We start from the raw sequence: 15,900 nt of genomic DNA, 5'->3' as shown, positions 1-15,900 counted from the left end.
TTCTAAAGGCCATCAAGAAGTATTTGCTTCTCTCAGTTCATGGGTCTGCACCATTCCCCTGAAATTTAAGTCACACCTTTTTAGGGGCACTTGAATATTTAAAAATTATGAAAAAATGGGTCATAAGGTGAGCAGTGGGGTTAAAATGAGAAAATACTGTTTGTGACAGAGATCCAGAAGGCTACCTGCAACTTTTTCCCACATTCTTTAAGTCCATCCTGCTTAGTTTTGATTGTTTTCCAACTAGCAAGGAGTTTGCATTTTAATTTGCAGTGAACTGCTTTCTCTGTTTGAGGCTTGGAGGGGGAAAGGCATTTTGTGATTCAGATTCTCTGGAAGTACAATGAGAAACAGGACATTTCCAAATTTAAATTGAAACATCTAATCTAATGAGTGAATTATTAGCCACCCCTTCACTGTAATTCAAGATAGAATTTAGCAGGCAGTTTCTCATTTTTTAGTCACCCAGAAATGTTGTTCTCACTGCATGCCAGAATGACTTCTAAATCAAAAGTCAAGAGTTCTGTACTGACCTAATTGCAGAAGCAAAGGCTGCTCACTTTGCAATTTATTAATGAGCAGGAACTTTGTATTTGTTAAGTTTTTTTCAATACTTCTTTTGCAAAATATCTCCATCATCAGGGATCTATCAGTAGAGAGAACTTTCCACCTTTAGGATTTCTAAGAGAACTCGGCATTCGTGCTCTGCACAGAGGAGATGTAGCGGGGCAGGATTACCTTAGCTGCGGAAATTCTTGGTGCCAGCTTTCACAGGCCTTGTGTGCTCATGGAAGTACCTGTGGTATTCAGAAATTAGGATAGATACTGTCTAACCCATCACCTTGAACATCCACCGCCTTGTTCCTGGATACCTAACTCAGGTAAAATTTCCCTTGAAGAATCTATTTCCTAAAGGACTACAGCCAGGCGTAGCTGCTGAGATTCACCTTATCAGGCCCTGTCCAAGATATTGGTGGAAGGGGAGGTGCAACACCATTTAAAAACAGAAATTGCCGTGGCTTTGATGACCTGATCCAAAGACCAGTTAATACGTTATAGGTGTTGCTATAGACTTTGCCTGGAATACTAAAATACACTTGATGCATTTTATTTCTTAAACTTAAATACAGCACTGAAGACATTTATTCTTCTTAATTGTCATCTTAACCTTATAAAATTCCCTTATATGAAGCTTTCATAGAGTTTCTTTATCAGACAAAACGTGTAAAGACAACAAAAGGAAAATAAAGTGTATATTTAAACTGATTTTCTGTAACAGTGTTAGAAAACCTCAGCACATTTATTCACCATTTGTTCCATTTTTTGGAGGGGCTTTGAGCTGACTAATAATACCAGAGCTTAAATTCCTGGAGGAAATGCTTTATAGTCCAGTTTTCGTTTTACTCACTGGGATGCAACCCCCAAGGGCCTGCTGAGTAATTTGTAGAAAAATGTGACCTGAGTCCCATGTCAGCTCAAAGAGCATAATAGGAGGGAAGATGCACTGGAGAGTCCAAACATGTCTGTGATGAGAAGAGCATGGCATTGCCAGTGCTGAACTGGAAGAACTGTTACTCGAGTGTACTGAAGCTCCCAGAAAGGTGAGGAAAGGATCTTCATGGCAAGGACAGATGGCAGGAATCTGTGGGGTTTGTAGCAAATAAATGGGATCAAGTCACCTTTTGCCCTGTGACCTAAATCTGAGTTTGGGGACTTACACGTCCTCCATTCCTGCAGCCTTGCAGTGGAGGGACTGCCCTTGCTGTGCCATAGCTGAGATTTACACTGTCGTGGTTGTGTGACTTCAGTGGGGTCCCTCTGTATCTTCACTGGGGGAAGTTAGTTAGAAGGACTCCCTGGCATATATTCAGGTGAAGGGAAGTCACCTTTAGCGAAAGTTCGATGTGAACACTTGGAAACACAAAATAATTTGTGTTCTACAAGTGTCCAAATATACCACTGTTTTTTCCTATTTATTCTGCCACTTTCAGGCAAATACTGTTCTGAAGGTAAATGCCTAACGACATGTTCAGTTTAAGTACTGATTCCCACCAGCAATAAAAAAATAATATGCTACCCTGAATGCTAATAAATTTTAATGCTTTTGTTCATAACTATATGAATCACCAAGATTTATACTTATCATAAAATTCTGGAAGTGAAAGTAATGAGGAAGTAACAGACTAAAGTAGGAGACGGTCTATATTTTCTGATATATTTGTCAGCAAATCATGTACAATATGGCATTGAATATTCTTGGATTATTTATTCAAAAAAGCAATCTTGCTAAAGAAAGATAAGATAGGGCAATTAAAAAAAAAGTGAATTTAAGTTTATGAGCTGCAGTGTTCCTCAGTTAAATTGAATTGCTCCAACCAAACTGGATCCCAGCTAAGGAACTCTTCAAATGTGTTCATACTGCTTCTTTTGAATTGCATTATTTTGTATTCTTTTTTATTTAATCAAAAGTAAAATTAGATGCATTATTTCAGATTTTTTACAATGTTATGTAAGCTACATGTGGCAAAGACTTTATTTTTACTGTTAAATTACACTTGCTGAATTTCTGATAAGGTCATTAAAAATATAGCAATGTCCCTATCCATATATAAGTGTGGAAGTCTCATGGCACTTTACACGCTTCTGGTAGTTTTAGATCCTATGTCCTGGCAAAAATTCCGTGATAAGTCCTAAAGTCTGCCTGATCTCAAATTCTGATTTATTCTGGAGTACTTGTCCACTACCAAATCCATGATCTCCTTTTTGTCTGAGATTAATTACAGTCAATACTACTCTCGGTGTGTTACGGGAGGATTTCAGCCTTCTAGATGCAATGTCATCCACTGGATAAGAAACTGAATTATGACAAAAGATGTACGAACTCCTCTGCTCACTATGGGATTGAACTAAGCCAGTCCCTTGACTTCTCTGCTTCCTCTCCCATCATTTATGTGTGCTATCCATTAACGTCATAAACTCTCCAGGGCAGAAACTGGGTTTGAAGTGCTTAGTTCAGGAGAAGCTTAATCCCTTTAAATGCTACTTAAATATAAATAATAGTAATAAACTCTTGGCAGCAGGCTGCTGATAGACTGCTGCATATCCATGCTGATTAATATTGTCCCGTTGGCTCCTTGAATCTGCCTCCCCCAGGTCGCAGCCCATTGCCACTCAGCCTGGAGCAGTCACTCACGCTCTCTCCTCTCGGTCCGGGTGCAGCGCTCAGGCTCAGCACCGCCGTGGCAGAGAGGTGATGGATTCTGCTTTCCTTCCAAAAGACCAAAACTGCAGGCAAAGAGGGCGTGTGGTAGGTGTGAGCTGTGTGAGTGTTGCAACGCACACGCTTCCTGCAAAGGCATTTTGGCGTGGGCTCACGGCGCTCGTCCCTGGCAAGTGGGTTAGTCCCTGCTGCATGGCCACTCCTGTGCCCGTACCGTGGGGCGGGTGGGATCGTCCCAGCTGGAAACGTGGCCCTTCAGTGCGTGTTGTAGAGATGCACTTCTTTCAGCTTGGACACTTTCCAGTATTGGCCCAAGTGAGTGTTGCACATTTTCATATACAACGTAGTCCTAAAAGTTTTAGGTTGGGTCTTTCAAAAGGCTTTTGAAATTTGATGACAAGAAGTACATTGGAAGATGTGGTTTTGCTGAAGCTAAAGCAGTAACTTGTGGCTGTTTACACGTTCAACCACCATTTTCTTTAGGTCTGTATGAACAGGATGTTATACCAATTACAGGAATTATATTTAATTTCATTCTTCTCCTGAACATTGCTTGGACGAAGGATTAATGTTAAGAGAAGCTACAGAAGACAGTGACCACCTCCTAGTTATTAGGAAATAAGAATCTAAACTAAAGCCATATTCAAAATGAATCTGGCTTTATGCAAGCAAATATTCATTCCCCCTGCAGAAGAATTTTGCAGTCTGACAAATGTCTTGAAACTTGGGGGAGTGTTTGAACTGTGAAGTTGTGATATTTCCCTGGATGAAATAAGTTTGTTTGTTTGTTTCTGTTTCAACTGTCTACAGTTAATACAATTGATGTGGTTTTATCTTTTTATGACATGCATATTTGTGTTCCTCAGATAAATGGGAAGCCCCTGCAGTACATTTTCCCTCATGCAAGGCTCAAACTACTGAGAGACCCAAAGGATCACACAGTTTCAGGTAAAAAAAAGAACCCTCTATGAGACGTGATAATTAATTTGATTAGCATGAATCATGCAAAACATTTGCAGTATTAAAAATAGTTCCTGTGTCATATGCAGCAGGAAATTCAGTGGTCATTTTAAATCTTGCTAGTTGGTTATAACAGAAAGCAGCAGTGCGGAAAAAAGGTCACAACATCTGTTCAAGATATATAAGCTATACAGACATTAAAAACAGAGGGAAAATCTGTTGCGTTATACATATGAGCAGTCTGTTTTGCTGTTGCTTTTTATGTAACTATATTATCTGTATGAGAAGTTTCTATAAAATAGGCTTGTGTAGGTGTTCGACATGTACAGAAACAATTTTATTCTTTCTCTACTGGAACTGTTCTACAGAGGGGGGTAGCAGAACCATCAGATCCCATTTTTCTGTGATATCTTCACATAGAGACATTTATCACAGGACTTCAGATTTATTCTCTGTTCCCTAATGCTAACACAAATGCTCGTGTAAGTCTGAGTCTGCTTGCAAAGGAGATGAAAGTGGCAAAGGTTAGATTCATTCACCTCCCGGACTGTGAGCAGGAGCACAGTGTGCTGTTTTCATGTATCAAGTTGTAAAAGGCTGCCAGTTACAAGATCTAGCACAGGTAAGGTCTGTCTGTTTGAGCTTTTGGAATTGTACTCTTTCTCACATCTAATACTGATAAGGAACTCAAAGGGGTTTTAATATGCTGTTTGTCTTCTTTCAGAGGTACATGCTGTAAGCGGTTTTGTCGTGGAACCGTCAGACTTTCTTTTAACTCGCTTAAAAAATTCTAATAGTGTGTGTCAAACTCTGTTTCTGTGCAGAAGTAATTACCGACTCCCAGCGCTGGTGTTCCCTCGAGCATTAAGTAGAAAGTGGCACGAACTTACTTGAATTGCTAAATATTGTTTTCACAGGGTTTCTGGCAGTAAAATCTTCATCACTTCCACCCCCAGTATCCACCTCATATTTAGGGTGTTAAATGAATGTTCTGTATATATTATGAGGTATTTTCTTGCTAGTCGGTGTAACACCCACTGATGATTTCAGGCTACAGAAAGACCCCTCCACCCACACAGCACAGCCTGAAAGAAGCCACCGGGTCCGCTGTCGTGTCAGCCCCCACTGCGCCGGGTCCTTGCAGTCCGTGGCAGCCCCTTGACATCCTAGTGGAGATCTTTGCCCTGCGGGGTGATGAGTAATGCTGTGATCCAAGTTGCTCTCTTACTCAAGAAGGAGTGGAATTACAACCACACAACTGTGTATAGCTCGTGATTTAACGTTGCCGAAGGCCTGCTCACTTCTGTAAAGTTCCTTACCCTCATGCAATGTAAAATGCCTGTTCCAAATTCTCTACTAGCTCTCGTGCTGGCAACCACAGCAACCTACCGTGCATCAGAGTAAAGGCTTTGTAAGCAATGACTGGAAAACCAAGGTTTAGATATTGACTTCCCATTTACTAATGCCCTGCACAACATGAAATCAGACAGGATCAAATATTCACTCAGGATCCTGCTAAGTTTTCATAGCCCTCACTGGGATTGCTTGCTGCTGTAGCTGTGCTATATTGTACTTAGATTCTAATTGGAGTAAGCAAGCTTGGCTATGTGTCTACAGGCTGCAGTCATACTTCTGGTTTTTAATCTGGATACACCCTTGGAGACATGCACAGACATACTTCTATATGATGTACATATAGATTTCCCTACAAATATGACAAGGCTTAAATGCAAATTGAACAGAAAAGAGCCAGAGGTGGAATAGGGTACCAAGAGAGAGGACCTGAACCAGAAGAAATTCTATTTTTCACTCCTTGTACACCATTGAAGTACCATAACTCCTTGACTTTGTACCTACCTTCCTCCCTGCCTCTCTGTGTCTGAAGGATTAAAGTACACAGAAGCTCTCGTTAAATGTGCAGTGCTTTGTGCTTAACCTTCAGCCTTCCAAATGACCTATCCCAGAGCCACACATATGGTTTTTATTCACTTTTTTAAAAATTCCAATTTTGATTAAACATTATCTGCAATCTAATAGCAAGTATCCTTGTTTATTAACCAGACAATGACTATTAACCAGGGACAGACTTAGAAATCTATTATACAGCAAAAGTTACTTAAAATATTGGTAGATTAAACAATATATACTGTTATACCACCACAGCTACCTCACTACAAGATTTTGGGATATTCATCTAGATGTCATGGTTGGTTGGTTGCCTGGCTGGTTTCTTTTTCGTTTCTTTGTTTCTTCCCTCCCTCCCCTTCTTCTGCTCTCCCTTTCTCCCTCCCCCTCTCTTCCTTATCAACAGTACCAAAACAAGGTGCTGAATCATTTTATTTTGCTTTATACTTCTTGCATAGGCACAGTGTGTATGTGTATGTTAAAAAAACCAACAACCCTCAATAAAGCTCACATGGGGAGTCAGATCTCTCCAAGAGAACAACCAGTCACTGTGCAGGTGGCGATGGGAGTCTCTGTTGCAACCATCCTTGCAGTAGCATCTTCAGCTGTATCGGACGAGACTCCCTAAACTGTTGTGTTGCTGGATTCTTACAAGCCAGCTGGCTGGTAGGTCCATTGTTTCTGGTTATCTTACAGTATGTACAAAAAATCCTCTGTCTTAGCTATGGACAAAAGCCTGTCCTATGTGATCATTTCTGCACACACAAGAACAGTTTCTACTGATGATTTAAATGATCTGCGTGCAGTTTGGTCAGTTCAACAGCAGGAGCTGCCTGGGGAGATGCCTGAGACTGACAGATTCTCCTCTCAGGGAATTAATGAACACATCTTAAGTATACAAATAGCATATCTTAACTGGTGTGTGCGCAGCAGGAGCTACACGGGAAAATCTCCCAAACTGTCCGCAATTCCCACTTGGAGAGCTCCTGTAACTATTGATCAGCTGCTTTGCTGGGAAGCTGGCCAGTGATTCAGCCCATCACCTCATCTCACTGAGGGGTTCCTGGGCCAGCCTTGGACATCATTAATGACTCAGTGTGCTGGGTCAGCCCAGGTACCCAGCTATACCACAGCTGTAACTATAGGGCAAGCTTGAATTTCATCCTAATATCACCATTATAATTTTAATTCCATCTCATCACATACTTACCATAGTGGAGGTTACTGCCTAATTATGGATCCAGAAGTTGTCACATTATGAATATCAATAATAAGAGTAATCCCAAATCATTTAAAATTCAGGCTGTATCACTACGTATTATGTGCACATACACTGTTTATTTGCTTTCTTGATTAATGAAAACTGGCTCTGAGGTACAGATGCCTTTGGTGCCTCTTACATAATCTGGCATAATTTTGCACACAAAAACATTTACTGCAAATTTTAGCATGTGAATGAGGTGTTTAATGAGGAAACAGGCCAAAATTGTGATGGAAAGACAATAGTAGCTCTGAATGAAAAATAAATGTATACTTGCTAGCTGGCCTCTCTCCAGAGGGTTCTTGTTTCTTTAACATATGCTGTCATCCAGCTCTTCTTTTCAAGGTATGCAGTATCCCCTCCTCAGGCAATGCTGATAGATGTGAAGGAATTGCCAAGGATTTTCTCTGCAAAGATTGATTAATAATTTGCAATTTAAAAAAAAAAAAAAATGGCATCATGGTTATGCTGAGGTGCCAAAGCAATGATGGCAGTGATCAGTGAATGATAATATAGCAGTATTTAATGCTCCAGAAACTCAGTTTGTTTTCACTGAGAATCCCTTGTTCCTTTTGGATCCGTTAGCGTAGCAGCATAAGCACTGTTTTATACTGCCAGCATTTTTTCTTCTGTTTTTTAACACATCATAGTTATATTTGAAAAAGTGAAGCGAGGACATGGCTATTGAAGGTAACGAAAGCATTGGCAATACCTCTGGAAATGTTGTAAAGATAAAAACATTGTGTTATTCCTGATCAGAAAGCTGTTTGTTAGGCACACTGGGCGAAAACCCAACAAGGCAGACACATCTCAGTAGGTCTATATGTACAATGAGTGCACTCAGTCAAAGGTAATTCTTGCTGCTTTGCCTCACTTAGGCTGAGTCACAAGTAATTCTTCCCTTTCCAAAGGTCGGATATTCAGTGTTTCCAGGAAGCAAAATGTACCTTTGAACAGCCAGACTGTCAGTGTTGTGGAACATCCTCGTCAATTCTGATGGAAAAAAAAAAGGCAGAGAAGCAATTCAGAAAAAGCTGTGAACTTTATAGCAGAGTAAAGAAGAGAATTAGACTGTGGGCAGAAGACTGCGTCCTTAAACTTCACATCAGCAGTGATGTCAGTGAAACTGCTAAGAGGATGACAGGGTAGCTGTAACACTGCACACACGTCAGAGATGCCTCATACTCTCCATAAGGATTATTAGTTCCTGCACACAACACTACATTTCCGCAGCATGGCAGCTCATGGGGTACTCATCCCAAGAGAGAGGAAGGGAATTTGAAGAGTTTTCCTGTATCAAGCCCTCACTGCTATAGATAGTATCTAAATAAATAACCCTATATATTTAGGGTTCTTTCACCTGCAAGTTCAGCAAATTTGGTTCTTACAGCAAAATACTGAAGTGAATATGTGATTACTAATCAATTAAAAAAATATGTTAAATATAGTCACAGTCTGTGTTGAATGTGATACAGTAGTCAAAGACAGAGGGTGAGAAATGTAACCCACCTTTTGTCCTCATACTCTTTTCGTAGAGGATTACTTGTCCTGTTTCTTTGGTTTAATGTTGTGAAAAACTGAGCTAATACTTTGCACAAAACCCCAGTACTCTTCTCTAACACTCGCTTGTCACTGGGGAAGGATTTAATCCCTAATTAATGGCCATCATTCCCTCAAACACTCCGTCCTTATCAGAGACGTGACACAGAAGGTTGAAAACCCATAAACAGAAAGGGACAGAGGTGTTACAGCCAGGCAACGTCAGAGATTTTTCCGGTGAAGTCATAGGTGGTAAGTGAGGACAGGAATGGAAATACAGGGAAGGAGAGATGTCTGTTTGTGCCTGAATAGCAATCTTAGAAAGAACTTAATACCATTCAGTTTTTCTAAATTGAAAAAAAAAAGACCACAAACAAATTTTTGTATTTGTTAGAAACATTTTGTAGAGATACAGATCATATATTCCATGTTTATGGGCCTTCTGTCTAAATTAACTTAATTTGAAAAGCACTAGTGTGTGTATTTAAAATACTTTCCATTAACCCTTTTTGGCAGCTTGGTTGCTTATGCATTTTTCAGTGTATGAACATCTGTTGAAGGGTGTCTAATAAGATCTTAAGCTGAGTGGAGGTAATTGAGAGAGCAATGTGTCTACTGGTTATAAAGGTCCAATTTGCTTTCATAGCTCTCATGCAGAAAAGGCTGCAGAAACAGGTCACTGCAACACTGAATGCTAGAGTTAAGTCAGGCCCCAGGTTCCCATGGAAAGCCAAGAGGAAAGCTGGCATGTAAGAATGAGATTCACAGAAGCCAAAGCAGAAACCTCTGGTTTGGACATAAGTAATTCAGGTCAGCACTTTCTCATGAAGGACTAGAAGATGAAACGTTCAGGGATGTGTATCATTGGTGAGACAACTTGTCAAGGACATTAGAAAAAGTTAATAATGCAGAAATGTCAGTTTAAGGTTTCACTGAGCAGGTAAGGCATAAATTATCTTAATGACTCTCAGAGGAAAATGAAGACCCTGTGCTCCCTTCTCTGCATACTGGCTATCAAAAACATGCATAGGTTTAATAATTACGCTAGAATGAGGCAGTTACAAAGGGCAATCAATCAGAGGCTGAAATAGTTTAAATAAATCACCTTTTGGATATGGCTGTTTTCCTCTATTGATTATAAAGGGAGCATGAGGTGACTAACTTAGACTACAATTTTTGTCTTGTAGAGATCTTAAATTAGATGAGATGAACAGATATGGCTTAGGGACAAAGGAGCTATAGAACAATCAAAAGACTTGTAGAGGACGGGTTGTCTAAAGGACTACTTCGCTCCTCGTCAACAAGAGAAAAATGCCTATTTGAGTGCTAATTTGCATGTTAGATCAGAAATTGTCTTTTTGTTTTCTGTAGAAAAATGTTTTTATTTTGCTGCTTGTTGATGTCTTGGACAGCAGTACTTGTTGGTTTGAGAATATACCATTTTCTCAGGAAAGACTGAAAATTTCCTTCATTTGACAGCTTCTTCTAGTGAGTAGAAAAAAATTATCATATCAGTCTCTTGATACAGAAGTGAAGAATGCAGTGTTTAAAGGAACAAACTATGCAGGTAAATAAATTACCTTTATCCCTGTCACAAAAAACCCTGCATTTTGAAGGGTTAATTTCAACAAACAGCAAACTGACTAGTAAATTACTATGCACTTAATTCATATGCTGGTTTTCTTTTTCAGTAGTCGAGTTATTGTTATAAATATTCATTTTGTGTGAGACATCAAATGAGTATATCACAAATAAGATGTGACATGCCAAGTCTTAGGAGATTTATGCCTATTCTTTAAAAAAAAGAAAAACGACTAAAAATCATTTTGTCAACTCCCCCACTTTAAAATGTGGAAAAGTTATTTTTCTATGTTGTTTCCTTCTTTTTTTTAAATTATTTTACTACCAGCCTAAGCTGGGTACAAGAGAAGTAAGGCACTTTGTTACTAAAAGACATGACTTCAAACCCAACTTAGATGAGAAATGATTGGATACAGTTACTAACCTCATTCAGCAGTGCCTGATGTCATCAGGGAAAGAGCATGTGCAATGAACTGAAGTTCTCAACATGTGTCTTTGTGGACAGTTCCTATTTCCAAACATAAAGCTAGCCTGTATCCACAGAAGGAATGGTTGTAAGAAATGAACTGTCAAATGGCCACACAATCCTTCCCAGGGACAGTCTGAGCAGCTGCTCTGTGATACCTCTTCTGAGAATAAACCATAAGCTTCTGTCTCTGCTGTTGCCAGCTTAGGATCTTTTCCAAGCAATGAGTCAAAAGGTAATTTGAAGTTTAACAACAGAGGAAATACAATTCCTTCACTTATTTGGGGTAATTTATATGAATATTATAATGGTTTTAATGAATTATACACCAATACCAGATACTGTCTTTCTCTTTGAGAAAAGAAGGAAAGTTTAGAGTTTTTTACAAAGACTTAAATGATTGCAGGCACTACTTGTTTTGGAAAAATGGTATTTTACAATTTATAGTTCCACAAATTCTTCCCCATTAATGACAGATATCCATGCAACACTGTATCAGTTGATTTCTTTGGGCAGGAGAGTAATTTGGGTGAGATACTCCTTTGGTTTTCCTTCAGGAGGAGTTTTCCAGTGTGCAGAGGCTTTACTGGGTAGCTGTTAAGTGCAGCCGTCCCGTACCAATGAGGAGCTTATCAACAAGAGGGAGTCAGGCTCTTCACAGTGATACATAGCAGGAGGATGAGAGGCAATTTGCCTAAGTTAAAACAGGAGAGGTTCATACTAGATATAAAGAAAATCTTTTTCCCCGCTGCACTTAGCTGTAACTATTAAGATGTGTAAATCTAAGGTATTTTGTGACTTGCTTAAAAGTCCTTCCATTTTAGAATCGGAAGGAGAGTGTATGTGGTTAGATACAGGCCTGCTCACTAAATAAAACTATGTGGGCAAGAACACTATGACAAAGAAGGGAGAGAAAATTCAGAACAGATGAAGGGTGCAAATCATGTTTTGACTAATGCAGTCCTGACGACGAGACCGAGACTGAATGGTCTTTCTAGCCTTTGATAAAAGTCTCAAGGTGCTCCAGAGTATAAGTTTACAGTGAATAAGGTCACTATGTCTGCATTTATGTATATGTTTAAGAAAACAGTGTCACCATTGGCATATCTTACCTTCGGATAGCATCAGCACTCCACATAGACAGCATGAACTACTGTCCAGTAGGTGATAGGATGGAGTGATGTTTCTGTTTCCTCTTAACCCTGTCCTCCAGTTTACCATCTTCATAAAAAGAATTTATAGACAAAGCCATTGTGCTCCCCAAATATCAGCATCATGATTATTGGAAAAATAATGCAAAATGAAGGAGAGGAATGTGTTTCTTGTTTCCTTCTTAGCATAACTGTATGTTGGACAAGTCTACACAACACCCTGGACAAGATTTTTAGCAGGTGTAATAATCATCACTGTTATTTATTGAAGATAGCAAAATTTTCCCAAATTTGTTAAACATGAGAACAGTCTTACTAGGTCAGAAATAAGGTTTGTTTAGCCCTTCATCGTGGCTCTGACAGAAGGTACTTAAGAATATAAGGCCAGAATAAAGTGGCTGAACTACTCTGTGAAGCAGTGATTACTTCTTTGCATTTAATGGGGAACTGCTCTTTTCCTAAAGGCTTTTGTTTATGCCTTATACTATAGCTACCATATACCTATATATCTTACATATTATAGTAAATCATATCATAGGTACATTAACTCTATTACTGTTTCTTAAATACGAAAGCTGATAGGGATGTGAGAGTTCAAAACTAACATTTTAAACAAAAAAGTTCAGCTGACAGTCAGTGGTATCTGTTGAGCCATTGGTGTCTATCAGTAAACACAGATGAATCTCAGTGTCTACAGGTTTTTTATAGACTTAAAGCTACAGTCTGCCATAGATGATACCTGAGTACTCTTACTCTGATGTGACAGATCATCCAAAAAGAAGAGGCCTGTATCTTGTTTTCAAGTAGATAAGTGCTCCAAGATGCTAATTCATAAAGCACTTTATGATCCTTCAGGATGATAACTAGTGTGCAAATCAGCATGAAGCAGATTTGCAGCTGATATAAATCAATGCTGTGTTATTAAAACAACTGGAATATATCTGAATTTCAGCAGCTCAGGATTTGGCTTCATGTATATTTTATGCTTTAATTGCCAATGGCCAAGAAGTGGAATAACTGAGTAGGCTTAATCATGTTTCTAGGAAACAACTTCATTTAAGCTAATTTTGTTAGAAAGCACCAAAACAATTCTGAGCACAACCTTGAAAATGTTGTACCTGTCTAGGCAACCAAGCTCTGATATGGATCATCATGTTATGTATTCCAGAGAATTGCATAGGAGTAATAGTGCAAATAAAAATTTACCCTGGATTTAATTATACACATTACTTTCCCTGCTGCTTTCCAAGTGCCTGATCTAACTTGGTTTTGTTTGCTTTGTCATGTTTCCATTCTGTCTGTTCTCCAGACTTTCCAGATTGCTTTATCACAGCTATGATATCTAAATAAATAGCTTGCATTTCTTCATGGGACTTTTAAGTCTGAACTCTCCAAAGAGAAGTCATGGTTGTTTTTTCTACAGCTGACAATTCTGTTTCATACAGACAATGGAACATGGTGTAAAATTGTTCCGACAGATAAGGGCCTACCAGCACTCTAGCATATGTCTGGTCTAGATAAGGCTGGGGGAGATAATGTCCAGTAAATGAATACAAGAGGAAGGTATGCTCTGTCTCTGTGCACAGCCAAATGGAGTTGGAAGAGTATTGTTTGATTTGATTGATATGTTCTCATTGCTATAGCATGGTATGTTGGCACATTGCAAAATCTTTCATGCCTAATGTCTCGTTTATTCTTTAACCTGATGCATTTTTCTAATTGCTAGCATTGGACCTTGACCAAAAAAAAGTCACTTTTGTGCTTCCTTGCTATGATTCAGCCTTCTGGTTTTTAATTTTGTTTTTGAAGTATTGTTAGAAAGTGACAAAACCTGTATTTGGACTTGTGTTTTTTCCTCCCTTGGTGGTATGTCTGTGCATTGGCTCATGGATCAGAAATGAAACACTTAATCTTTATTTTGAGGTTTAAACATATCTTCAATTTCAAACTACTCAGAGACATGTGTGGTAGCCTTCATCTGCATTTTGCAGTTCAAGCCGATTTCAATTTTTCCTATTTTACTTCTGTGTAGTTTCAACTTCAAAGCACATAATATCCAAAGGTGGTAAACAACCACGGTTTTTCCAGAAACAGAATAAATAGTGATTTTCAACTACCGTCTTGAAGGGCATGCTCTTAGGATCTTAGAAATCCAAATCAGTAGTGTTTTTTTAATATCCTTCTGAAAAATTCAGTCACCTAAAAGTCTATTAAAAATTCATGTAGTTCTGTATCTAACTGTGACAAGAGTCAGATTGCTGCTGATGTTCATACTTAGAGTTTCTAATGCCGAGTCACACAAACTCATGTGTGATTACTGAAAATCTGTTGCACATTCTAATTGCTTCCTTACTTTCTTTGCTCATCTAATTAGACAGACAAGTGGTTTCATACTTTGAAAAATTAACCCAGAGAAAATATTTGTTTGAGTTAGCACATGAACAATGTTTGCACAGAGCTTCTGGGTCACATGCCTGCATTCTTATGCCAGTATTGAAGTTGTTGTTATTGTATGGGACTTACCTAATAATTAAACAATATCAGTCCCTGCATTTGGTGCTGGAATTCTCTTTACTTTTAGAAGAGAAAACATTCCTGGAAACTTAATTTGCACCTTTGTGTAAAGGCAGGACCACCAACACCAGCAAAAGCCTGGTATGCCTTGAATTACTCAGTTTTTCTCTGTCCTTTTTTTGTTTTTTTTTAACCTGTAACTTATGTAAGGGGTTATTGACATTTGTTTGGAAAGGCAAGACTAATCATTGTTTAGATGCTGAAAGAGTTCCAGGAAATCTAGGCTGTTTATACTCTAATGGCTGTAATGGAGCTGTTCAGCAAAGTAGTAAAAAGATGATAAGATTTCATGAGCTTCCCTGTGACCAGAGAAACAGCAACGGATTGGCAGCAATCTGACCTTTATTATAGCCATAATGGACAGAAAAGACCAAATATTGTAATTGCAGAGCTCAGGTTATGGTCAGCCTACTCCAGCAAAATACATTATAGTCTTTCTGCTGTGTTGCTACTGTGACACAACAAAATATACAAGGGTATACGATTTCATAATGGTCTGAGATACATTGAGCTACACAAGTTCAGAACAAATAAGTCTGATTGGACACAAAATACCTAATGGTGGAATTAAGGAAAAGAGAATGATGAATTTTTAAAACACTTTTGCAGTGATGCTTGCCAGGTCACCAGTGACAGAATTCATTAGTGTCAAGTTGTTGGTCACTACTCAAATATACATTTTTTTATATGTATATATGTAATGTATATGCATCATTGAAACAGTCTGTGATGTCTGGAAGGATATGAAATGACAAGTGAAATGTCCTTTTGAAAGTCAAAAAGTAGGTTAATTGCCAAAAAGCAGAAAAGATACTGGCCATTCAATTTTATTAATATTTTTCTCGTAGGTATGGATTTCTCTCAAAAGTAACTCTTCATTTGTTAGACACTTGAAATCTTCTTTAGAATAGATTAGACTAAACTAGACTAGAGTAGAAGAGAAGAGAATATTTCAGTTGGAAGGGACCTAGAATGAATTCAGAGCTGACCAAAAGTTAAAGCATGTTATTAAGGTCATTGTCCAAATGCATCTTAAACACTGACAGGCTTGGGGCATCAGCCACCTCTCTAGGAAGCCTGTTCCGGTGTTTGACCACCCTCTCAGTAAAGAAATGCTTCCTAATGTCCAGTCTGAACCTCCCCGGCGCAGCTGTGAACTGTTCCCACGACTCCTATCACTGGATACCAGGGAGAAGAGCTCAGCACTTCCCTCTCCGCTGCCCCTTCTCAGGAAGCTCTAGAG

The 15,900-nt window shown here is 38.9% G+C and overlaps 1 protein-coding gene across 7 annotated transcripts in view; it reads left to right on the top strand.

Annotated features, from left to right (window-relative positions):
• PCLO (piccolo presynaptic cytomatrix protein) overlaps positions 1 to 15,900 on the top strand; it is a 396,779-nt gene that overhangs the window by 245,058 nt on the left and 135,821 nt on the right. For all 7 annotated transcript variants that reach the window (XM_052789184.1, XM_052789180.1, XM_052789182.1 and 4 more), the window contains exon 9: positions 4,087 to 4,168. In XM_052789184.1, coding sequence (XP_052645144.1) covers positions 4,087 to 4,168 — 82 coding nt within the window. The remainder of the gene's footprint in view (positions 1 to 4,086; positions 4,169 to 15,900) is intronic.

The sequence above is a fragment of the Harpia harpyja genome, chromosome 6 (assembly GCF_026419915.1).
Source record: "Harpia harpyja isolate bHarHar1 chromosome 6, bHarHar1 primary haplotype, whole genome shotgun sequence".
NCBI classification, from domain to species: domain Eukaryota; kingdom Metazoa; phylum Chordata; class Aves; order Accipitriformes; family Accipitridae; genus Harpia; species Harpia harpyja.
This window is presented reverse-complemented; position numbering and strand designations above follow the sequence as displayed.